A 25718-nucleotide genomic window follows, 5' to 3' on the forward strand; every position below is an offset into this window, starting at 1 on the left:
CGAGCGATTCTTTCACAAATGTTTGTAATCCTGATTGTGTGGCTGTTATAGGTGTTTGGGTTTATACACCTGTGGCAATGGGTCTGAATGAAACACCTGAATTCACTGATTAAGAGGCGTGTCCCAATACCTTTGTCCATATAGTGTATACTTACTTTTGTTGTTAACCCAAGTTTAACCCCCACCCTACCCCCCAAAAAATCTATACATATATTTGTGTATTTGTGACCCTTTGCATTTATTATATGGAAAAGCAGGAACTGCTGTGGGGGGGTTGGGGTCTATGAAGCAGATTTACATTTATTCCATGTATTTGTATTGGTAGCATCACACTGTACTCGCTGAGCTACCGCATTAATCATGTTCAGGTGCCTGCGTGTGTGTGTGTTGACTTTGTGTTCTCCGGTAATCCATGTGTAGGAGCTGAGCCAGGATATTTTCACAGCAAGATTTTGGTCGCACCCTTCCTCCGAGCTTGGAAAAGATTGGTCTTGATTGCAAAACCTTCCCCTCATATTCAGAGCATGAATCGCAAGGATTTCTGATTCAGACTCATGGTGTGGACATTGGTGAAGGTGATGATGGAACCTCCTGGTGGTCAGGGAGCCTTTAACAGGAGAAATAACCAGGTCAAGACTCACTCTTTAGGTAACTGTAGGGCGTCTGTGGTAGATGGGGTTGAGAAGGTTGTCAAAAAGGTTCCTCAGAGAAGATCCATTCTGCTGTAGCTTTTGATAAAGCTAGTTAACTGGATCCAAGCCCTGCAACCTCTGAGGTGTGAGGTAACCACGACACCTGCCTCGAAAACATGCTGCCAATAATGAGGTCATTCAGTTTACGCTAGACTAGTGCGTGATGAGCTAAGAATAACAGCTCCTTGGCTTAGCTGCCTGTGAGAACCTTCCAGCTTAGAGGACCGCTGTCGCGCAGCCTGGTGACGACGTGACCTGGCCAAAGTGAGCCTGCGTGTGAGAAGGAGAATCCACAGCAGTGTGTCTCACCCCAGTCCTCGGGGACCGCCAAACGGTCCATGTCTTTGATCCTTCCAGTTCCCCAGCCAGTCATTTTTTGTTTTTAAAAAAGCAAATTTTAGTATTAGACACTTGTACCTGTATGGCTTCACATGCCGTGGTTCTACAAACAATTTTAGATTCAAAATTCTTTATTTGCCTTTTGAACATCAGTAAATAGGAAGTCTCATTCAAACCATCCAGTCAGTAACATGTAACAGAAATAGACAGGCCTGTTTGTGTTTTGGCAGCTGTGTAGGATACGTTCTCTTCTCAAGGGAACAAAAACATGCTCCTTAAGTGATATGGGCTCGGCGACAGACACTGAGGACACTGATGTCTCTTCGCAAACCACCGAAAAAGTCCTGTGGCCTCAGCAGACATATATTTTGCATGAACAGTCCCACACTCTGCTCTGGTGTAGATTTTACCAAATTTGGACTGACTCATGTCTACAAGCGCCAAACGCACATCTGGATATTGACAGGACGGCCTGTCCCCGTTTGACCTTATGTCCGCGAGAAGACTTTGTCCTTGGATAAGACATCACAGCCTTCTCTGGTGACCCCAGCTGAGGTTACAGAAAAGTTCTGCAACTCCTCCTTTCCCATTGAGATGACCTCTTGCATCTTCTGTTTTCTTTTGACATCAGCTGGGAGCCTTTTCCCTGCTGTGTGATCTGACTATCTGGGGCTTGATTCATAGTTTCCCACATGCTGGGAAGACATGGACTGGAAGTTGTCCTGTAAGTCCCGGAGGGACGTCTCTCCAGATGATCTTCCTCCTGAAAAAGCAAACAACCTGCCCTGTTTCTGAACGAGATGGTGACATTTGGCCATTGTGATTAAAAGTCATGATCTTTTTTGTTTTTTCCATTGACTGGTTGAATGCCGCAAATCTTATTTCCTCTAACCCAATTGGATGTAATTCCATGAACCCATCATAATCGCAGTTATTAAATAAAGAGATGAGGCAAAAACAATAGGGCTTCAGGGCTATAGGGCTTCAGGGCAATAGGGCTTCAGGACAATAGGGCTTCAGGGCAATAGGGCTTCAGGACAAAAACTCTGTCCCCATGACCTGTGGTAAGGGTGCTACTGCATAAGGGAGGCGTCGGGCTGACTTTAAGGACGCTGCCCTCATTTCCTTTCGGTCTCTTGACCAATCAGAGTGCGCGTTGCATCGCCCATGTGACTTTCCACTTGTCTGTATGCATTAGGGGGAGGGGCTGGTATGCCCATGTGACCATCTGCGTCACGTGACATGGCGGAAACGCAGCTGCATGCTGTGGTCTCTCTGACGTCGTCTCTCTGCTGGTGGTACCAGTTCCACTCGGAGTTGTGTGATTTTTCTGTGAGGCCGTCAGAGTAAAAATGTCCGTTCGCCATGGAGGCAGTGATTATGTGTGGACTTCCGCAGGACAGTGTGTGGCTCAGCAGGTTGGAGTACTGTGCCTGTGATCGGAAGGTTGCCAGTTCAAATCCCAGTGTCTGCAGAGTGATTTTATAGTTGAGGTCTAGAGCAAGACCCCTTATGCTCAGTTTCTCCTGCAGGATCTGTATATTGTTTTGAATAAAATCATCTCTAGTCTTACGCCTGTGATTTTGTGTTCCCCTCCCAGCTTTGATGTGGAGAATGGCCCGTCCTCTGGATGCAGCCCCCTGGACCCCCAGGCCTCCCCCGGATCGGGGCTGGTCCTGCACCCCAACTTTCCTGGCCACACGCAGCGGCGCGAGTCATTCCTGTACCGCTCCGACAGCGACTACGACCTGTCGCCCAAATCCATGTCACGCAACTCCTCCGTGGTCAGCGAGGTGTAAGTACCCCCCCGACTGCCAAGCACAATGTCAAATCCACCCTGACTGCAGAGCATGCAGGATTAAAATTATGGCTTTTTAAGTAGTTTTAACTTAGCGCATTTTATGGTGTCATGTAAGACTTTAATATATGTATTTCAACTTTATGGGTTAGACTTAAAACCAAAGCAGGGAAATGTTTCCTGGGTTTTGCAGAGCGTCATGCACCCCCCTCCCATGGAGGTGGTACAGTCCAGCTACTGATCAGCGTAGCGCTCGTTTGATTAATGGCGACGCACCCGTGGCTGCGCATGTCTGGCGTGTCTCTCAGCCGCGCGGCTTTCACGGTTACATAACGTGCATTAAACATCGGCAGCTTGGCGTCGATGCCTTTCTGACGAAGAGCTCAGATGGAAAAGCGACGCCCCATCCGCCGCACCGTCCGTTACGCCTGCGGCAGCGTTATCAAAAGCCAATATTTTGTTTCCTTCGTCGATGTATTGTTAACTACTTTGTTCCACGGTGCTATAGTGGGCCCTCCTGTGGGCTTCAAACCAACAACCTTCAGGTTACAGGCCCTTAACTACTGCACTGCCTTCATGCTCCTTTAAATGGCGTCAGAGGTCCACACCTTTGATCCTCTTGCATCTGAACATCTGATCCTCTCATATTTGACAGTCGTCAGAAGGCTCACTGGATTGAAACCCTAAAGCTGGCAGCTGTTACATCAATGTCCTGAATTTCTGATTTTAATCTACTGCAGTTTGTACAAATGAGTTAAACTTCCCCGGATGCAGAAGATGAATATTGTAATATAATTACTATGTTAAATTCTACAAAGACTTCATATTTGTAACCTGATATTCTCCCAAGCGCAATCCGTTTGTGGTGATTATGCTTGGGTATGAAGTAATGCATCTTTTCATTAACCGGAGTGCTTCATGTCATTAAAGTGACGTTGTTTCAGCTCCGGGCTGTAATTCCAGTTTCCCCCCCCCCCTCACTCTATCATATGTCAGGGGTGTGTGTTTGGGGTGAGAAAAGGTTGCGGCACCCTGCTTCTGTGAATCGTTTGTGAGAATCCGAATCGAAACCTGTGAAATCATTTGCTAAGTGACTGAACGCAAATGTCAATACCTTTCTCCGATTTGCAGACATGGCGATGACCTGATAGTAACACCGTTTGCTCAGGTAAATATTGTGCCCTGTTATTTAGCTCCCCGAAATCTTCCACTAATTTTGGATTAAGCATTGTTAAATGATTCCTAATCTTTGATTATTATAATTATTTATTTCAGGTTCTGGCAAGTCTTCGAAGTGTAAGGAACAACTTCACAGTGCTCACCAATGTACACTGTGCCTCCAACAAGTATGTGAAGATATGCATTTATTGTACAATGTCCTCCGTTCAGCTTTGTGCGATACTTGTGCTTCCACTCCCTGCGTGTCGTCTTTTTGCCACAAGATGGCAGTAAGCGCACACTTTAGTGCTGCAGCACAAACGTCAGTATGCAAAAACAACGCGTCTTAACACTCATACAGTTCTTGACTATCTTAAAAACATACATGCATTCAATTTCCACGCTAATAGATGGTCCACATTAAAGAAACGTGTAGGTGATGGCAGTTCCATAAAGCAAATGTGTTTGTCTTGTATTTTTAGAAACATTAGCTAGACCTTATCGATGGTTTAGACCATTTGTGGTCTAAAAACAAAACCCATATTCATGACTTTTATAGTTTGTATTGGAACACACATGCCGATCTGTCACCCAGTGAAAGCGTTGTGAAAGTGTGTTTCTGCTTATGTCAGCCTTAATAAAAGAGAGAAAAAAAGTGTTGCACCATTGACAAATAGGTGCGCAATACCTTGAATCGACACTAGGTGGACCCTAAATCCTGTGATCGTGCTTATCTCTCCTCAGGAGGTCACCAGTGGCGAACCAGCCGCAAATCACCAGAGTCTGTCTGCCCGGTAAGCCCCCCCCCCGTCCTTCCTGTGACTCCCACATATGTATGACATGCTCATGTGCGTAAAGTGGAAATACCACCGCAGGCCACAAAAGTCCCTCATAGATCATTCAGCTGCATAATACAGGAAGTGCTGGGACTCAGACGAATCCATTTCAGTTTAACGACTGTGTAACTGTATGTGTCTTCTGGAGGAAGTGCGTCTGTACCTTTGCGTTGCTTTTCGAGTTGTGCCCCGCTGATCAGGCCCCTAGTCGCTAGCAGGATCATCATACCAGCATCTCAGGGCCAAGGATACAGAGAATTGAAAAAAAACTACACATCACCGATTTTCAGTATAGTGTTGAGAAAAGTGCCCTGTGAAGCCTTGTGGAGATGTAGTAACCACTCCAGGAGCCTGACCAGGATAGTAACCATGGCAACAGCGTCTGGGGAGACGTGTGCCACAGCTGCAGTGGTGATGGTTTTTGTGTTATCAGTCTGGGGAGGCCAAAGCCGTCTGCACGCCTCGATTTCATCCCAGACCGCTAATCCTCTCCATATTTATCATGAAGCACCTCAACTGAAGATGATTGAACACATGTGGGGTGGGGGGGGGGATTTCTCAGTAAATTAAGTCTTTGTGCCGAAGCCGCGGTGGGGGGCCCTCAGATTCACGGCCCGCCGAAACTGTGGAGCGCCTTAGAAATATGTTGTAATTCTGTAATAATTTTTTCAGTCGTTGGTCGGGACGTTGTGCGTTTTTTTTTATAATTTTTTTTCGGTCGCCGTTTGAAGAGGGTTTTAGGAGGGAGTGACGCGGTACGGCGAGCGAATTTTATTTTTCCTGTTCCTTGCCCCGCAGAGACGAGTTCGAAAACATGTTTGTGACTGTTTCGTGACGTGGGGTAGAATCAGTAGGAGCCAAGGCGGTTTGGAACGTGCCACGTGTGTGTGCGTGTGTGTGTGTGTGTGTGTGTGTGTGTGTGTTTGTGTGTGTGAGGTAGTGTTTGTGTGTGTGTGTTTGTGCGTGTGAGGGAGTGTGTGTGTGTGTTTGTGTGTGTGTGAGGGAGTGTGGGGTCTCTAGGTACATCAGGGGTGCAGCCTTAAGTTTAACAGGGAGTGCTTTGTGTTGTCGGCACGGCGACTGCACTGCCCCTGAGTAAGTTTAGGAGGAGGACGGGGAAGTCAGTGCTCGTTTGTGGGGGGGGGGGGTACGGGGAAGGCAGTGCTCGTTTGTTGGGGGGGGACGGGGAAGGCAGTGCTCGTTTGTGGGGGGGGGGACGGGGAAGGCAGTGCTCGTTTGTGGGGGAAGGCAGTGCTCGTTTGTGGGGGGGGGGGAAGGCAGTGCTCGTTTGTGGGGGGGGGGGACGGGGAAGGCAGTGCTCGTTTGTGGGGGGGGGGGAGGCAGTGCTTGTTTGTTGGGGGCGGGACGCGGAAGGCAGTGCTCGTTTGTGGGGGGGGGGGGAAAGGCAGTGCTCGTTTGTGGGGGGGGGGGAGGCAGTGCTCATTTGTTGGGGGGGGACGGGGAAGGCAGTGCTCGTTTTGGGGGGGGGGGAAGCAGTGCTCGTTTGTGGGGGGGCAACGGGGAAGGCAGTGCTAGTTTGTGGGGGGGGGGAAGGCAGCGCTCGTTTGTGGGGGGGGGGGGAGGCAGTGCTCGTTTGTTGGGGGGGGGGAAGGCAGTGCTCATTTGTGGGGGGGGGGAAGGCAGTGCTCGTTTGTGGGGGGGGGATGCGGAAGGCAGTGCTTGTTTGTTGGGGGGGGGGGACGCGGAAGGCAGTGCTTGTTTGTTGGGGGGGGGGGACGCGGAAGGCAGTGCTCATTTGTTGGTGACGGAGACGGGGAAGGCAGTGCTCGTTTGGGGGGGGGGGGGGGGAAGCAGTGCTCGTTTGTGGGGGGGCGACGGGGAAGGCAGTGCTCGTTTTGGGGGGGGGGGAGGCAGTGCTGGTTTGTGGGGGGGGGGGAAGGCAGTGCTGGTTTGTGGGGGGGGGGGAAGGCAGTGCTAGTTTGTGGGGGGGTTGGGGTGGTTCCTGTCAGCTGCTGCTTACCCTGGTTCACTTGCCTGTGCTGCTTCATTGACGTCAGAGTGGCTGCATGAGGCTTCTTCCAGCTCCCTACCAGTGCAGATGGATGGACCGGCTTCCTGTGCAGGAACTTGAGATAAAGGGAGGGGGGGGGGGCTCTTCGATCCCGTCTCCAGGTGCCTGCAGAGAGCTCCAAGTCTGGAACAAAAATGGGTCTATCAGCGTCGCTGTAGTGGTGACCACGGATTTGAGGAGTTTGTTTTGGGCACCGAATTAATCTTTGGGGGCTTTGTGACGACGACCCACCTCCGGCCACGTGCTGCCCCCCCCCCAGCAATGAAGTAGAACGTCACAGCCAAATGCTAGGAAGGTGATGCATAAAAAGAACACAGGAGTGTTTCCTGTGCCGCCGGCCGCTTTGTGCGCGCCGTCACCCAGACACCTCTCCTGGCAGGAAGGGGGAGCAGATTCTTCCTGTTTTCAGCGTCGCCGTAACCTGGCCAGCACACGCTGCTTGTTTCTCACCGGATAATTAAGAACCTGCATGAGCTCGGAAAGGTGACATCATAAACCTCGTCATATGAGCCCCCACACACACACACACACACACGGCAAGGCCAGTAATGCCTATGATTTCATATTTCATCATGTCCACATTTATAATTATAATTACTTATTACTATGATTTTATTATTATCTATTTTAACTACAAAATTATTATTATTCCTGTAATTCGTGGACACTAAATGTTTGTCGACCAACGTCAAGCAAACACATTCTTTGGTCTTTCTTTCATGTTTATTTGCTGGTGACCCTGACCTGACAACAGGTGGCGATTTTTACTGTCGGCATCTGTCAAAATTCCCCTGGAACTAGAGTCGGGGCATCCTGACAGCGGGCCAGTGTCGGTTTGATGTGGAAACCCCGGCGTGACACTGTCCCGCTGCTGACGCATCTCAGGCAGACCGTCCCGTGGTCCTTCAGCTCCTGTCAGACCGTCCCGACGTCCTTCAGCTCCTGTCAGACCGTCCCGACGTCCTTCAGCTCCTGTCAGACCGTCCCGACGTCCTTCAGCTCCTGTCAGACCGTCCCGTGGTCCTTCAGCTCCTGTCAGACCGTCCCGTCGTCCTTCAGCTCCTGTCAGACCGTCCCGACGTCCTTCAGCTCCTGTCAGACCGTCCCGTCGTCCTTCAGCTCCTGTCAGACCGTCCCGTCGTCCTTCAGCTCCTGTCAGACCGTCCCGACGTCCTTCAGCTCCTGTCAGACCGTCCCGTGGTCCTTCAGCTCCTGTCAGACCGGACTCTAGTTGAGTGGCATGTAGTTGCGGAAGATTTTGAAGACTTTAAAGGTGTTTAATTTGCATTCTGGCAAAATGATGTCCTGGCCTGGCCTTCAAAAAAAAAAAACCAAGAATTAAAGGTACCATTCCTTCTTAGATTAACGTAGTAGGAGGACCCTACGTTCTACGTTTTGGGAGATGTACCATCGTCTCGTGGGAATACGTGACCTGTTACAGGTAGCACCTGATAAGGTCTCTGTTTGCAGCAGCTGCATGGGAGCCGGGGTTGCTATGGGAAACCAGCAAGCAGAATGCTGATGCCCCTGGATGTTTGTGGTCATGGTTTCACTCCCCCCCCCCCCCCCAGCAGAATAAAGCACTACCTAAACATCATAGTGCTCAGGTCAGGAACTCTAAAGGCAGCTGCAATCAGGGTGAGATTTTGACGGTCTTGACAGCTTTTCCATATCCAGGCGACTGTCGGGAAGCAGCAGTAGGTATCTGGCGATGCCCCCCCCCCCCCATGCAGAAAATAGTGACAGTTCCAGTCATCATGCTGTGAGGAGCGACTTCCCACAACTGTGGGCAGAGGAGAGCAGGACCCAGAAGATGGTTTTGCAACATTACCACCAGCCAGTTGCGAAATTTCTCCTGCTTTCTGTTTACTGGGGATATTTAGGTTCATTATTGAGCTCCAAAGGTGCCACACCAAGGTCTGGGCTGGGGCGGGGGGCTGCATCAATCCCCTACATTCTTGCCCCTTCTAGAAGTATTCAGACACAGGAACACAGAATTCCTGCATTTCTTTATCAAAGAAGTTACATGTTAGAAAAGTCATTTGCATCCAGTTCCTTCAAACTCTTTGGTTGTGTGGTTATCAAATTATCAAATGAATGACCTTGTGGCGTTTGAGACTGAAGTCTTGGATATTGTGTTGGGTACACAGGCTTGCTGCGTGATACTTATGTCTGAATACGTTTGTGGGACATTCTGCCTCCTTTAGAATTCCAACCCCGAAAATGTACAGCATTTTAGACACAATTTAGCCGTTTTGCTCTTCGGTGCTGCTTGTCTGCTTGGAGTGATTAACGCTCTCTTGCCTTTGGGGGACCTTGAGTAACGAGCAGTTTTGAACGACGGTTCAGTATCTGAGCCACGCCGAGGGAGGGGTCCTGTTTTTTGCCAATCCTTCTGGCCAGCTGTTGTCGGGTCAGGTGCCAGGATCTCTTGGTTAACCATGAGTCGGCTCATCCGTCATCATTCGTTTATCCCAGAGCCACCCTACATCTGGTGTTATGGGAACGGATTCCATGAAGCTGTTACCACGAAAACACAGGAAATTCAGTGGAAGTTATCCCACGTCTCGTGTGGGAATGGGCCTGGGAGTTGGTGTGGATTTCGAGGATACGCTTCCACCCTCTGTGTCCCCTGTGATGCTCATTCCAAGCCTGCCTCTGGTCCTGAAAGTCATGCACGGAATATGCTGCATTTAAAACCCAAACCCAGTGGGCGACGTGAACCGCTGAGCGTCTGACGTCTTATTTTCACTAATCCACGTGACGGTGTTCACCGTTACGATTAAGGTATGGAAACATCCAAAGTGTCCAGTTCCTCTGATGCTCCCAGAACGTTACCCGACTACTGAGACCAAAAACAATAACATAAACGCAAATGAAGAGCATGGTGGAACATGATCTGTCACTTTACACCTCGAAGGTCATGGGTTTGAGGCTAGATGGCACTTTGGTAGTATAGACACATATAGCACTTTTATAAGATAATTATTTATTAGGGAACAATATCTTTCAACATTATTTGCATTAAAAGGCATGCCTGTACCCATCATTGAGGATGCTGAGGTCAAGTCCTCAGTATTTTTTCTTCAACGGCAATAACTACGATTCATTATGAGACACACCTAGGACAGGCCAACACTTGTGACCTCGGTGTTTTAAAAATCCTCACTACGGTCATGTTAAAAGGTGATCATGTTATCGTGCCGACACTGACAGAACCTTTGCTAAAATGTAGAACGTGGAAGTAACGTTCTGTTAATGTTAGGGTAAGAGGGTTCTCTGCCAACACTGAGAAGACCTTCCCATAACACTGGCACATGACGTTGGCTAAAGTTGGTTAAGAACCTTCGGGTGGGACCCTGCCCAAGCTTGAGCTGGATGTCATGCATTGTCTCAGGCAGCTCTGGTGATGCCGTAAACCTGCTGTGAGAGAAACGCAACAAATGCAACATTGAGCAACTTCAGAAAGCGCCAAACTCCCTGGACATCAGATCGTGAACATAAAACAGACTTCTAAATACCTCTGTTTTTTTGTCAGGCAGCTAATTTGCTGTAGCCAAGTTTCTTTCCAACGGAAAATGGCTTTGGGGGGGTGGGGGGAGGCCATTCCGCTTACATTTATATCTTAGTTGAATAATAGATGCATGTAGTTCATATGGCAGCCTAGCCGTTTGTGTGGACTTGTTTTCGCCTTTGACAGTCTCTGTGAAAGATTCCACGCTGTCGCTTTTGTTACAGCAGGGTGTGTGTGAGGTCACTGAGCGAAACTGGGAGCAAAAAAAGTTAAAAAGTCCATGTTACAGTGTTGATGATTTCTTATATAAATTGCTTTTTACAATAAGGGACCGAAAAAACTCTGGATACTGAAAAAATTATGGTTTGAAATTTTGATATGTTCTTTCTCTTTCTTCCCTACAAATTTTCATCCTAATCCCTATTTTCTTACTTCACTATATTACTAAAAGTGGCAAAAAAAAGGGCTGAACTTCTATGTATGGATCTCTGTCTGTGCATGGATCTCTGTCTGTGCATGTGTGTTTGAGCCAAATATCCCAGTGTACAAATTGGCTGCCCAGGTTTGGAGTAGAGTCATTGTGACATGATTTCCCATGATACTCAGCGAATAGCCTGACACAAGACCACAGGAAACCTCAATCCCCCACTGCCCCCCCCCCATCTCCGCCTTCCACCCCCTAACCTGCTGTGCTGGGTGCCTCAGAACCCAAGACAGTGTTTACATTGCAAATATTTGTACACGTTTTTCTCTGATACAGGCCGGTGTGTATTTTACACCGGGGGGCAGCTCAGACTCTGCTCTCAGCATCTCGCTCGCACAAAAGGCCTTTGGGCCCAGTCGTGATATATCTGTCAACCACTTAGTTGAACGGTTCCGGTAAAGATGAAAAGCAGCCCCCGGGTCTGGAGCAGCTGCATCCGTGTCTCCGGCAGCACAAACAAGCCTTAACAAAGTCCTTCAAGTCACATGATGAAGTGGCTGCTCAAACTGGGGGCTGTGGTATGTGTTCCCCCCCCCCCCCCCCTTCACTTTCTGGCAGGAGGGAGCGTCGTTGAAGCCGTCGGAGTTCCTTGTGGTCTTTCGAGAACAAGGTGCCACGGAAATCGGCGTCCGCTACTCTGGAGAAGCTAACCGGCAGAATTACCCAGAATTCCATTCAGCTTTTTTCTTCTATTTTTTTTTATTTCTCGGGGAAAGCGGACGGCATGTAGGCATGTGGGCAGATGGTGTGTATGAAGTATGCAGGCATACTTGTGCGGAGGATTGGATCACACTTTGGGGAACATGACCACCGCACTGAGGATGGGGAAGCTTTGGCTACAGATTTGGTTTGGTGCTCTCTAACTCTCTGAAACATCCCAAGTTGCCTACTACTCCCATCATGCCCATCATGCACTTGTGAGGGGCATCGTGCTTCTCCCAGCTGATCAGCTGGTTCTCGTCAAACAAAGCTAGAATCTTCCAGATTCGGGCCCAAGCCAGCCTGCGCTGTCTAGATCTGACTGGGTCGTCTCATTATTCTCCATTCCAGCACCACATCAAGACAGGAGCTGAAGATTATGAAGATGACACGATATCCAGGTCGCACAGAGATTCCAGGCTGTCATGCACAACATCCTCAACGAGTTTAAAAAAAAAAAACAACTGAAAAGTTAGCAGGTTCCTGTTTGTTTATTTTTTGAGGTGACTGGTCTGTTTCACTCTGCTGTAGAGCCCCGGTCTGTTCCCGTAAGAGGAAGTCCGTGTCAGATTTTCGCGCTGAGCTCAGGCTTAGTGAGACCCGTGGATGCTGGCAGGCTTGGCAGCTCTCACACCAGTAAGTATTCGAATTATGTGATTGACGTCAGCACGGTCATAAAGCAGACGGCTGCCCGTCCCTAAGGTGCCCTGCTGCCAAAAAAGCTTCAAACAGCCCTGGCTGGGGGGGGTTGGGGGGGGGCAGCTTGTTTTGATATCGAAGCAAAAGGCTCAGTCTAAACTCCATGAGAGGCTGTGTCAGATGCCGAATGTGTTTTTGTGAAAAAGAGAGAGCGCGTCCCCCCTCTGGCTTTCGGACATTTAAGCCCCCTGGCAGATACCCACCCCCAGCTCCCAAGGTGGCCTCCATCAAAGCTCCGAAATTCACCTCCCGTGTCGTGGGCCGTGATCACCTCAGCTTCTCATTCCGAAACTGAGACGAGAAAACTTGAGCAATGAGAGAACTGGATACCCCCAAGCCCGTAGACATTCTGACATCCCCCCCCCGCACTCAATATAGTAATATGGAGGGGGGGATTTGTGGGTGACACACACCATTTTGCAGATCAAAATACATAGGTCTTGTTGTTGTTGTTTTCTTATAAAATCCTCATAAATAACTTGCTTGTAATTTTTTAATTAGCCTAATTGTTTTTTAGGTTATTTAATCAAAATGGACTAATATATTCAGAAATGCATGTATATTTTTTAAAACAAGTATTATGTACATATATGGTATTGAAAGTGAGGCACGCATTCTAACCCTGAGGCTTCTGGTGGATTCCGCTGTGCGTCTTAACGCTTTTTAACATGAAACCGGATTTCATTGTTTACTGCCCGTATATCTTGCCAGCTTGTTTTCACTGCACTGTAAAACCTGCTGCCCTAGATTTCTTTGCGAGTCCTTGATTTAACTAGACAATAGCTCCTAAGCTGCTAAAACCTTTATTTTTAATCACATCCGCCCTGCAGAACAGGTGTGATATCCTGTAGGGAGCACGGACTTGACACTTGCTGCTTTTCCACAGACGAGGCCCTTGTACTTGGGACTGCTTCTGATTTTTTGGTGTTGTGTTATGCACAAGTGACTTATATTTAACCAATCGACTTGAAAAATAAATCTTAAGGCCTGATTGTGCTGTAAGTGTGAAATTGTCTGATTGTGGTGTAATAGCAGCTTTTTAGGTTGTGTACTTTGTGGCTTACTGAGTATGTGGTGTTAGACCAGAAATTCCAGTAGTAAAATGTAAGATTTTATCTTGCAATATGGGCGATAAGACGTGCAACGTGTGCTGCGTGTCGGGGTAAAGTTTCCTGATCCCTGGTAACTTGGTTATTTGGGAGCGCAGGGAAGTCAGATTAACAGTGCAGGTTTTGAGGTCTCCCAAGGCTGGTTCGGAAGGGGGGCGGGACGATGGCCGCTGGTTCAAGTGAGGTGAGACGACAGAGGTGCTTCTGTGCCGACGAACTCGGGGTTCTGCAGACCCCCCCCCATAGTAAATAACGTCGGCCTTATCTCTGGCCTAATCACGTGCTGGTCGTGGGTCGCCGCCGGCAACCCCGGACGGCTTTTGTGAAAATGGCGGGAGAGTGTCTGCCAACCCGTTGAGGGGAGCGCCCTCCCCCCATCGTAGTCCTGCCTGCCATCAGGATTTTTTTTATTTTCCCTCCAAGGCGCCGCGGCGCTCTGCCAGAGGAGAGGGGATGAAAGCCCCGGGGGGGGGGTGATGGGGGGGGTTGGGTCTCCTCTCGCCACACAGGCCGCTGTTTGTCCTCCGTTTATCGTACGTGTCGGCAGCGCCGTCGTTAATCTGCGGACCCGGCCCTCCCTGTTTGACGCGTGGGGCTGGCCAGGAGAAAGAGGGGATTTGTGGGAGTCCCGCACGAGAGGGGGGGGCCGAGGGCAGGGGGGTCATTTTACACCCACACAGAGGGCGTTTTGTGGGCTCTGGTCTCTATACGCGGTGTGGGGGCTGCATCAACCTCAGAAAGCATCTCGCTGTGACAACCCTCCCCCCCCCGTTAAATTAAACGAGCGTCACATGGGAAATCGCCCCGCGCTCTGTCATGGGCTGTAATTTTCAAATGCGATGAATCAGGTCACTGAGCTCATTGTGAAACGCTTCATATTTCACTTTGCTCTGCGTTTATACAACAGTCTTACACTCAATTTTCGTGTTTTTTTTTTTTTTTTTTTGGAGTTGCAAAATATTGTTTTTTTTCTCACCCCCCCCCCCTTACCAGCCCTAAAAATTGTCTTTCATTCAAACTTTGGGTAAACCTTACCCTAAATGATTGCTGTTCAGACCACAGTCCAGGGTAGGATGTCATTTAATAGGTATATTAATAAAGTGCAATTAGTTTTTCGCAAACTGTGCAGTTTTAATGTATATATTTTTTATATATATAGTCCTTTTTTTCTGCTTCAGTTGGCAGCAGAAAGTCACTGTAGACAGATAAATATTTTCCAGCCTGAAAACAGGCTTGACTGCTAAAACGCAGTGAAAGCTGTTTACACATGTGCTTCATTCAGTAGCGGTGCACTGCATTTCCGTGACTAATTTTCAGTTCGCACACTCATATCCTATATTCAATGTGAACATGGGTAGGATTCATAGAAGCTGACATGCACAGGAATTTGAGTCTCTGTTCCCTTGAGTCCTGATGGAATTGGACTGGAGTGTTCGGTCGGGGAAAGAGATTTTTTTTTTCCGAATCTCAGCCTTTTTTTTGTTTTTTAACAGTGCATGAAAGAATTGGCTGCTGTTACTGCTGTATACTATTAGTGTATTATTTTTTCCTGAAATAAATTTGGTTAAAAAATAATGGGAATAAGGAGAATGGCGGCTCCTGGGCCTGAAACAGCCTGGACCTTAGAGCGAAGACAGGAGTGACTCGTCCCGACTCCCAAAAATCTGCCCCGGGTTGAACACTGCAGTGAGAGAGACATTGGGACCCATCTGATCATGTCTAGCTTTGGGGAAGAAAGTTTGTTAATGTCGTTATTTGGTTTCAGGTTAGAAACGCGACCTGGCTGACCTTCGTCACACTTGGGCCCCCACCTGTAATGCTTGCGTTGCCCCTAAGCTACACGTGACATCATATCTTTCCGTCGTCTTGCAGCTATAACCTCATTTCTTGTCATCGCCCTTCTCAACAGACGTTTCTCGGGCCACATCACTGCCCGACTCGTGAGGTGGCTTGCAGGGAAAGGATTCTTCCGTGCGAAGGACGTTACTGGCCAGCCTGCCTTTCAATTCCACCCTTCTAAAACTAAAATGTCACATTATGTCAAAGATTAGGCTCCGGTTTATGACCGTCTAACCCTAAATTGCACCTTCCTGTTTCTCAGGCGGCATGCAGGGCTGGGGAGACGCGTGTTCAAGCCTGTCGCCTCCTCCGGGCTCCTTTGCTGTTAACTTGGGGAACCAGGGGTGTCTTGAGCGTCGAAAGGGTTGCTTCACGCGGGACGATTCGGCCGCTGTCGCTTTTCTCATCTCGTTCTGTGCTCAGGCCCCCCTTGTTTCTGTCTGCCGTCGTCTGAGGAGTCTTAATGCAGCATTTGAGGCCCATAGCAGGCAGACAGACAGGATGAAGGCCTCTCTCTCTCTCTCTCTCTCTCTCTCTCTGCCTGTCCCCCACTCTCTTTAAAGTGCGGTTAAAAGCAGGCACCTCTGAGCCCTCAGGAGCGGCAGAGAGAGGAGCCGGGGCAGTTTGGGACGAGGACAGCCTCTGGATGGGCTCCAGGGTCCTTCCCGGCCATAATTCCAGGCCAGGCTTTTGGAGCATACCTCCGGTCTGAGGGGAAGGATTTGATCTGGTTGGCAAACGTGGTTGGGGGGTGCGGGGGGGCGCTGTATAGTTTGACTTGTTGCACTATAAGTGCAAACAGGCTGATCTGAGTGGGATCGCCTGTTCGGGGAAGCAGGACCAGCCACCATTTGTGCCGTCGTTCAGACAGTTCGGCGGATGTCCAGGACAGCTCAGCTCGTCACCTGATCTTCATCATTTTTTATTTTATCTTTTCTTTAAATGGCTGCTTGTACTTCTGTAACTTCTGCACATCTGCTCATCCAGAGCTAAGCCTGTGTGAGGCTGATAAGATACCCCCCCCTCCACAACCACTTCCCCTTCCACGTGGAAACACTCTTTCCTGCCCGAAAGCAACTCTTTGGCGTAAACAAGGCACAGTTGTGCCGCTGAGGCTCCTCCCCCGCCCCCCCACCGGCATCGCTACCTACGCGCTCGGGGGAACTTTGACATCAGGCAGAAGGTCAACGAGGCAGAACGCTCCGTTTGGGCCCAGAGAGGGGGAGAGAGAAGCCGTCCGCTCAGCCCCCGAGATAGCGGGAGGTGGCTGCGATGAAAGAGCACAGCCGGCCGACTGCGGGACCCCCGCACCGAGCCCTGCCTGCCGGCGACCCCCTCCAGACTGATTACACCTCCATGTGTCTGCTTACAGAGGAGTCTTATCAGAAGCTGGCAATGGAGACTATGGAAGAGCTTGACTGGTGCCTGGACCAGCTGGAGACCATCCAGACCTACCGCTCCGTCAGCGAGATGGCTTCCAACAAGGTAGGGAGCGTCTCGGAGACCAACCCGGCCCGTCTCGAACTCGTTAGAAACCCGTGAAGCAAGGATGCTGGTCAGAGTCGACACACGTGCGCCTGTCGGAGAATGAGAAAGTATGCAGTAGATATTCAGCTGTTACAGTTTCATTGGGAGTTACAGCATTTGCATAAGACTTTTTTCAAGCGGGACTAGCAGCTGACAGGAAAAAAATAGCGTGCCGGTGAGTTTTATTACAGTAAGAGGAAGCAGGAAACCAAGGCTGTAATTTTTATAACATTAAAGCTATCCTAAGAATCCGTCACTCTAAGAAAAATAAAGGAGGTGAATCGTCATATTTAGCAGTGAGTGATGTCAGGTGTTAGAGGAATGGCTGTACTGACTGGTCAGAAATGTTCAAGAATGTTCTGCATTAAGTATCAATGCAGGAGTTTGTCTGTAGCACATATGTGTTCATTATTTAAGTCATCTGGCTTCTGGTTTCATTTTTTTTTAAACTCATTGGTCATTTAGTTTGGGGAGAAGGAAGACATGAAACTTCTGGAAGGTTTACTTTTTTGGAAGTATGAAAGTGTGTTTTTTGGTCATGGACATGGCTGGTGAAGAACATGAAAAGGCGAATGGGGAATCGATGGCATTGCCAGGCAGCAGGACGCCTGTTTAATGAATGCTGAATGAAAGCGTGACCGGTGCCAAACAAACCCAGTGTGCCCGGCTCCTCAGCGTTCCCATCCTCTGTGCCAGGCCCGAAAATCGAAAAGGCAGCTGTTTTAAAGTGTGACTTGGATTTCCTGCCTTCTCCATTCCTGTTCCGCCAGACTACAATGGCATGAATCAAAAACTTTTTTTTTCCCTTTATTATTATTATGCGGCGTCATCAGGACATAAAAGAAAGGAATTCTGCTCGACTCACTTCGGGAACAGGGCCAGAAGGCAACGTAATGGCTGATTGAGTCTCTTGGCTTTGATAGACGTGCTGGGGCACAACTCGGCCTGCTGGAAGGTGCCCTGATCTCTCGCTGTTAAAAACAAAAAAAAAAAAGCTAAGCTTGTACAAAACCCAGTGCTATAGATTTAGTTATTCAATCAAATCTGCACACTTTACTGTCACTCGCTGGCATGTCCGGCTAAGTGCCCGACTCTTGGGTATATTAGCAGGGCAAGGAATCGTCCTGTTTGGCTGCAAACGACTAAGTGACTTGTGTTTCTTCTAAGCCCCTATTTGAAGGGCTGCAGAGAAATCTAAGGTTCAAACGATCTGCTATTTTAAATGAAATGGAGATTGTATTACACATACCTCAGGACTCATTGCCAGAAGCTATTAGGCGCGGAAATAAGGGGAGACTGCGTTGTGAGTTAATTAACACATACCAGCCTCGTTAGTGCACATTCCACAGAACTGTAGCTTCTCTATAGGCTGTTTTTGCAGGTTGACTTCCTTCCCATTCTGACGCTCCTGGACGTGTTTATGAAATTTCATCTGTCGTTATTCATCTCCTGTGACGTCCGTGGTTCATTTCTGTGCCAGAACGTCATGAATGCTTCAAACCGGTTGACAGGATTTCTGTTGTAATTACTGGTAAAATGATTTTCAAAAGAATGGCGGTTTGATTTGTTCCAAGAGGCTGTATTGTTGCACTGTAGTTTAAAAGTATTTAAAATTGTAAAACTTAAAATGTTAAAACGTTGCTTTGTGTTAGTAGTGTTTTGGTGTATGCAGCTTTGTGCACATTTAAATGTAATGTTCTGAAAAACGGGCAAAGCCAAGTGAGTTAAGGAGTATTGAACTTTTACAAATAGTTCAAAAGTTTTTATTTTGTGTGCGTCTGTGTATTTTCTGGCCAACTAAGCTGATCAAAAGATTATTTTCCACATAACTATTCATATGCAAAAATGCCCCTAAGTCCCCCCCCCTCCCATTCCAACCCCCCGCCCCCCCCTCCCCCAGCTTGTGGCTGGTTTAAGCTGTGAAGGAAATCACAGACAGACGGGTCACTGGGGGGTGTTTTACGACCCCCAAGCAAGACAACTAGTAGGAGAATTGCTCAAATTTTGCAATGCATAACTAGAGAGGTACATAAGGCTCCACCTGAGGCTGTGGTTGAGGGGGTGTGGTCGGTGAGGGGCGGAGCCAGGGGGCAGGAGGTGGATTTTGCCAGGAAATGGCTAGACACGCTGAGGAACTTAAGCCAACGGGGCAGCGATAAAAGGGCGTGTGGCCCAAGGCAGTCACAGCTGCGTTAGACACACGAATGCACAGCTCTCTGAGTCAGTATATCGTTCCCAGTCTTGGGCACAGAAGCACAGATCTCCTCAGGCACTCAGATTCCCATTGTCCCAACCCTTGGGAAAGCCATCTCCATGTGTGGGACCGCTTCTACCAGAATGGGACTGCACTGTCCCATGAAGAAACACAAACAGTTTGGGATAAACTCCTCCCGGAGACAAGTGAGTTTTACCTAGTTGTGGCATGCGCTGGGTTTTCATTTAAAACTTTTGCTTTAAAGTTTGTACTTTTCTGGAGCAAAAGCTTGGAATTAAGACTTTCAACAGTTTTGGTTGTTAGATTATGTGGTCTTATTCACTACAGTTCCTGAGTGTGGTTTTGTGTAAAGAAAAGAAAAAAAAAGTTTTGCATTGTTAAAATAGACTTGAAATAGTTTTTCTGTCTTTATTTTGTTTTTGACTGACTTGTTTGGGTAGGTTAATTTCCTTTTTGGAGGATAAATGAAATAAAGGTTTTACATTCTCTGAGTATGTTATGGGAGGGTGGCCTTACTTTTTAATGTCACAGTGTTACTTTGACTTTGCCCTCATTGTGTGAAAAGCCCAGCTCCTTTGTTAAATGCACCTGACATGAGAATAGTAATATTGTTATTATTGCTTGCATCATGAGTGACATGAAAAATGCATTTAGAAAATGGGAGTTGTTTTTCTTTTATCTTCTTCCTTTGACACATTTCCGGATGAGTGTATTCTTTTCTGCTCTAATTAAAGTCTAAGGCAGGGAAAAGCCCGATAAAATAATTGTCTTGACGTATGAAAATACGATATTGAAAGCCAGAGAAAATAAAAGGATTGCACTGAATTTTCCAGCGTCTTATGGTAAATCCCGAATTGCTCATTAATTAGATAAGAGGTTCTCCTGGAGGGCATGGTTTCTAGGCTTCGGTTCCAAATATTTTCAGACTTCCTCTCTTTTGGAAATTAAGCTAGGATCTTCTTACTCGGTTCTGGTTGTGATGGGGGGGTTGGATGTCAGAGACCCTCCAATGCTGCACGGTGGAGCTCTGCTACGCTTTGGTTCCACACAATTCTTTTATTTGGGAACAGAGAAGTCGAGAAGGATAACCGGCCGTCATAGTCACAAACTTCCTCGAAACTCTGAGCTAAGATGGAAAACATTTGTTTAAAAAAGTTCAAGGAAAAGGCGCCGCTTGGAATACAAATCACAAATATTCAATATAAAAAGGTATGGGGAGAATTAAAAATGATCCCGTTTAGATTCCGTTAATTACATAACGCAAGTTTGACATGCGCGGTAGTTCTGAATGAAATGTACCTTCACCTCTGTGTATTTTTTCCCACGGGCGCGTTAATCTGTGTGGTGACACAGCCTGATGAGGTATTTGCACAATGGCTGGGATGGGAAGCGCCGGGGAAAAAGCGTCTGTGACTCACAAATGAGAGCAAACATTTGGGTTCGGTGTCCGTCATGACCGGGCCTTGCATCACGGCACCTCGCCTTTGCAAACGGATCCGCGTTGGATACGTGCGAACATCCCGTGCCGATGAATAGGCGCGGTTGCCTAATTGTGTGCATTTTGCATACTTAGGGATGGAGGCTGATTTTAACGGGACCGTATAAAGCGCGTATCGTCGGCTGGGGCAGCAAACTTACACGATCATGATTAGCAGGAAAAGCCCACGTTTAGTTACAAAGTTGGTCTGATTTTGCTGCTCTTTGCAAACGAAGTTTACACGCAAAGAAAAATTATATCTCCAATCTTCGCCTTTTTACAGTAAATAGTAAGATTTTTTTTTTTTTTTACTTCGATTGATTTATTCACATTTTAACGTGCGATACTGTATTTGATTGTTTTATCAATGGCTATTTCCTGAAGCATTTTATGACTTTACATGTAGTACAAATTTATTTGATTCGGTCTGCCTGTTTAACTGGACACTGCAACAGGCAGTCCGTCTAATAACTTTCCGGCACCAAACGCAGGTCCTCTAAACTAAGAGATGCCCGTGGTTAACATGCACACTTGTGTAGGCTGGTTGATAAAGTGACGGGACAGTGTGATGTGTTCGCTCACAGTGGAGGGGAATCCTTTAGCAGAAATACCTTCGGTCGTTCATATAACGTGCCCACAGGCTTTTGTGTCTTCTGCCGCAGCCAATGGGCTGTGCGGTACTACACGAAAATGCATATAAATATCAGCGGTAGAAAGGAGCGATTTTAAGCATCAGTCTAATTTTTAATTGGATCCTGCATGCAAAAAATAATGTGCATTTTAAAAATGAAAATATATACTTCTAAAATTATTTAGTTTTACAGCGTATGTGTGTGTTTTTACTGGTGAACGTACAGGACTGATGTTTTTTGTATTAAATCACGAATATCTAATAAGTAAGTAAAGAAATGGGCAGGCCGCATCCCGAAAACGGCTCGGAAAGGGGGAACCTCGCGGAGACAGCCTTTGCGCGTTACGTCACTCTGTTGCCATGGCATTCTCGCTGGCTGCGGCGGAGAGACTCGGGATGATGTCATCGTCAGAGATACAGTTGTCCTGAGCTGTCCGATGAAAGGGGGTAAAATGGCTGCTCAAATACAGTAGAAGACGGATGCAGGAGCGGAGGAGGGGTCTCACGGGGGGCGGGCGGTGGGGGACTAGGTACAGCTTAATGACTTCTTGGTAAATTGTTGCGAATTATGCTCTGTTATGTGCTCATTTGTCATGAAAAGGGTTGCTCAGTAAAATTTGCTGGCTGGGGGAGTCCTCTCAGTAAATTTTGCAGTGGGCCCCCTGGCGTGAGGGACCCCAAGGGTGGTTGCCCCCTCCCCCCCCCTCCCAAACTCATCAGCTACTGTGGAAACATCCATCTTTTAAAATGTATTTTTCCTAAATTCTAAGTCCTAAATCAATACACGATACACAGTTGGATAACATGATGTCCAAAGAAAAATTGTTGGAAAAAATGGTTTGCACTCATTTATATATATATATAGCTGCCAAATTAAGCATTCCAAAATGTTGTTGAAATGCAGCTTGCTTTCATGATTGTACTTACTATAAATGAAATGACGGTGGTACATTTTTTTTTGTTTTTAAGTGCTTTAATTATGCAAATGTTTCCAATGAGGAAACAAAGGTAAGAGATGAAAGCTCAGCGAGGCAGGTGGCCTAAAAAGAGCCTTTCTGATTGGCCGGCGCAGAGCTGCAGTGCCTGGATATCCTGCGGCCGATTTGCATAACTGAGCAGGGGGCTTCCTCCATTTTCTGTCAAATCATGCGCGCTGTGCAGTGATGTTGCTGGGGATGGCAGGATAGGAAGGGAGAGAGAGAGGGGGATGAGAGAGAGGAGGGAGACTTGCAGCTCAGTGTGCATTGGAAGAATACTCATCCATAGAAGGAAGCCCCCCCCCCCCCCAGTACCAACACCCCCCGCCTTCTAGCAGCAGAGCATCCTGGATTTTTTCTCCCTCCTCCATAATTCATCAGATTTCAGAGCTGCCTTTGCTGCATCAGAGCCGTCCGGCTGGATTTGCGTGCAGCTCTCCTGGCTCAATCACTCGGACCCTTAGCCTCCCCTCCCTGCTCTCCATCGGTCCCCCCTGCCTGCTCGCCTCACGCCCCGCCTGATCTCTCCATCCCGTATTTTTTGGGGGGCGCTACGCAGATAAAGCTGACGACCCTTGCCGTGGAGATGGGGCACGCGAGCGAAGCGCCGGCGGACACGGACAGCGGAACGATTGCGCTCGGATCTGGGTGGTTCCAGAATTACTAAGCCCACGGGACCAGAGTGAGGATACGGTTGAAGGGGGGATTTCACTAGAGGAATCCCGCTTGTGCTTTCTGGTGTGGAAAAGAGCTCCTGGCTTTTGCTACATCGGAGTCCAAAATGCCTGAGGCTAATTATCTGCTATCTGTGTCCTGGGGTTACATTAAGGTGTGTAAATGGACGGCCGTCTGTCGCTAATGAATTAGGAGCTTGGAACTCTTTGTGTATGGGGAAGGGGGGGGGGGGGGTGATGTGGATTTTGTCAGCCATGGGACTCGATGTTCGTTACAATGTCTGCACTGTTGGAACTTCATCTTCAGCCAGGCTGCTCCTGGAGGAGACTGAGGGCAGCATCCTGAAAGAGGATTTTGAGGCTGTTAAGGATGAAATTATGTTTGAGAGAAGCATGAGAGATCAGTTTTCTTTATGCTACATTGGTGGTGTTTTCGCGCAGTTGCCCTGATTCGGAATCTGGCTGCAAACTGGTGTAGCTCTCCATGCCCGAGTGCCGTTATGGGAGAAAACGTTCATCTGGGTCGACCGTAGAGTCCCTCTTAATGTCTGTGCTTGGTTTCACTAACTGAGCCCCGGTGTAGTGAATATGGCCAAGCACATGCTCGCTCACGGGGTCCATTTAAGGTGAAATGCTGTGTCTGTCATATAGGCTCTTCTAGATGAGAACAATGTATGCTAACTGTATCTCTCTGCCATCTTCCTTCCAGTTCAAGAGGATGTTGAACCGGGAGCTGACTCACCTGTCGGAAATGAGCCGCTCTGGGAACCAGGTGTCCGAGTTCATCTCCAACACCTTCCTAGGTAAACGACGGTGACGGGCATCGCAAGACCCACTGCGGCGGTGCAGGGGAGCACGGGGGGCGGGGGGGGGGGGGATGCAGCCTGAGCAGTAGCGTTGCAGAGCAGACCGGCGCTGTTTTCTCCTGCCAGAACAGCTTTACGCTTTGTGGTGACAGTTCGGTATTTTTGGATGCGCCAGAGAGGTGACGAGAGAGTCCAGCGGCGGGCGGGAGAGTCGTGTCTCCAGGTGTCTGGTCCAATCCCAAAGAGCCACACATGTAGCCTGCCCCCCCCCCCCCCCCCCACCCCCGCAAGGTTTATGACACACTTGCCATCTCTACTTCTCAGATAATCAAATATATTTATAGCCTTGAGTTTTACTGAAGCTAGAGCCTTATAGAGTTGGGGTAGGGTTTTGAGAGGGGGGGGGGGGTTGTCTCAGGTGTTTTGGGCGAAGTCCCCAAAACTGCATGAAGAATGCACTTCAATCCAGCCAAATTCTGTTTGCTTTTATTGGTGTTGTGGTGGGGGGGGGCTTGGGAGATATTGGGGGGGCATGAGCATACTGTAATTGCTCCACACCGACACCCCCAAATCCCCAATTAGCGCCAGGATGCAGGCACCATCTTGGCTTCCCCTCCGTCGTAACCTTTTCGGCCTCCTTGAAATGCGACATTGCATGTCTGAGGCGTCGCAACTGTCGGGAATGGATGTTAAAAAGGGTGCATGACGAAATCGAAATCCAGACGGGTGCAAACATCGCTGGTCCATGAGCAGAGCATCCCCGAGCATAAAATTATGTGGGGGAAAAAAACAAGAGTGGAACATGGCAGTTTTACGAGGGGGGTCCGATCCCCCCACCCCCCCCAGATACGAGACAGCTGCGTGAATAATTCATGAGAGGCGTCAGCTGTTCCGGACACGTGAGATGGTGTGCCAGGAAAACCGCATCTGCGAAAAAACAACACCCACCGAGACAGTCGCGGAACACCCTAAAATGGTTGCCTCTACATTTTGGCTACTGGAGGGAGGGTCTCTTCTCCACAGAGTTCAGCCTCTGTATCCAGTCGGTTAGATATGAAGCCCCTTTTCAGATATCTTAGATTCTGCCAAATTCAAGGACTCGGCGATGAGGTAATAATCCAGATTAATGTTCCACTGGAGATGCTAATGAATAATTAGCCATTCTCTGCTGCGCTCCAAAATGAAATGCCGTAGCTGTGTTGTTCTGTCACCGAGACGTTTTATTGCTGAAAGGAGAGAAATCGCCCGTCACTTGAATTAGTGCCACGGTAACTGAATGTCCTTTGGTGGGGAGGGGGTATCACAGATTAAATAGCACCTGAGATTTGAATTCCAGTCAAGAAATACCTGTCAAACTACAGAAGCCAGTGCGGCGTTAAAGGTCACGTTCTTGCAGTGTTCCCTCACCCCCCCCCCCAACAGCAAATTGTGCTCAATATTATATATATAAAAAAAAAACAGATTATCTTTGAGATGTCAAGTAGGGATTGGGGGGGTTAAGAATCAGGCAAAAAATGGAGATCCTTCCACCCTATAGGGGAATCTGCCCCCTTGAATCACAGCATGTTTAAGGGTTTTTTGAGTGGCAAAAGGCTGTTGACATCACCCAGAGAAATGGGAGATACCCAAAGACAGACCCCATGATCAGAATCTTTCAGTTCATGACCCTTGATTTTCTTCTTGCCAAATGAAGATTTTGAAATTGGATATTAGATTTGGAATCTGAGCAGTCTTAGAAGGGATTGTGGCCTTTGCCGTTTAATTGGCCCAGATCTTCATGCCAGCCGCATGGGGAAAATTGTGGATTCTGTGATGCTTTTGTTCTTTTCCGTTGCCTGACATTTGTGGGAGGGGGATGTTTGTTTGTGTGGATTTATTATCTCTGAAGAAGCTTTGCATAAAAAGCTGAACCAGTCTTTTTCTTTGTCCCTTCTCTCTTCAGACAAGCAGAACGACGTGGAGATCCCGTCTCCCACGTCCAAAACGCGGGAGAAGAAGAAGAAGCAGTTAATGACACAGATCAGTGGGGTAAAGAAGGTGACACACGGCCCCAACGTCTCCAACTCTAGCATCCCTCGCTTTGGAGTTAAAACTGACAAGGAGGAGCAGCTCTCAAAGGTAACATCCTCATCTTTAAACAACACAGTTCATCATTGGCTGAGAAAATACTTCATCCCTTTTGATGTTGTTGCTAGGTGCTATACAAAAATTA

The 25718-nt window shown here is 48.1% G+C and overlaps 1 protein-coding gene and 1 long non-coding RNA gene across 9 annotated transcripts in view; one reads left to right on the plus strand and one right to left on the minus strand.

The window, feature by feature from the left end:
* The window catches only part of LOC111841022 (3',5'-cyclic-AMP phosphodiesterase 4B-like), an 87479-nt gene that overhangs the window by 56672 nt on the left and 5089 nt on the right, over positions 1 to 25718 (plus strand). For 4 of the 8 annotated variants that reach the window (XM_023806444.2, XM_023806445.2, XM_023806449.2 and 1 more), the window contains 8 exons: positions 2632 to 2826; positions 3961 to 3997; positions 4105 to 4175; positions 4732 to 4781; positions 12084 to 12188; positions 16572 to 16684; positions 23410 to 23503; positions 25449 to 25624. In XM_023806444.2, coding sequence (XP_023662212.1) covers positions 2632 to 2826; positions 3961 to 3997; positions 4105 to 4175; positions 4732 to 4781; positions 12084 to 12188; positions 16572 to 16684; positions 23410 to 23503; positions 25449 to 25624 — 841 coding nt within the window. Of the gene's footprint in view, positions 1 to 2631; positions 2827 to 3960; positions 3998 to 4104; positions 4176 to 4731; positions 4782 to 11916; positions 11954 to 12083; positions 12189 to 16571; positions 16685 to 22374; positions 22856 to 23409; positions 23504 to 25448; positions 25625 to 25718 lie in introns of those variants that run through there. The other 4 variants (XM_023806446.2, XM_023806448.2, XM_023806450.2 and 1 more) reach the window with 3 other exon arrangements.
* LOC140581542 (uncharacterized) lies at positions 16682 to 17859 on the minus strand. Its single transcript, XR_011984640.1, has 3 exons — positions 17784 to 17859; positions 17592 to 17697; positions 16682 to 16776 (listed from the first exon to the last, which is right to left on the minus strand). It is a non-coding gene; the product is annotated as an uncharacterized lncRNA (long non-coding RNA).

The sequence above is a fragment of the Paramormyrops kingsleyae genome, chromosome 21 (genome assembly GCF_048594095.1).
Source record: "Paramormyrops kingsleyae isolate MSU_618 chromosome 21, PKINGS_0.4, whole genome shotgun sequence".
NCBI classification, from domain to species: domain Eukaryota; kingdom Metazoa; phylum Chordata; class Actinopteri; order Osteoglossiformes; family Mormyridae; genus Paramormyrops; species Paramormyrops kingsleyae.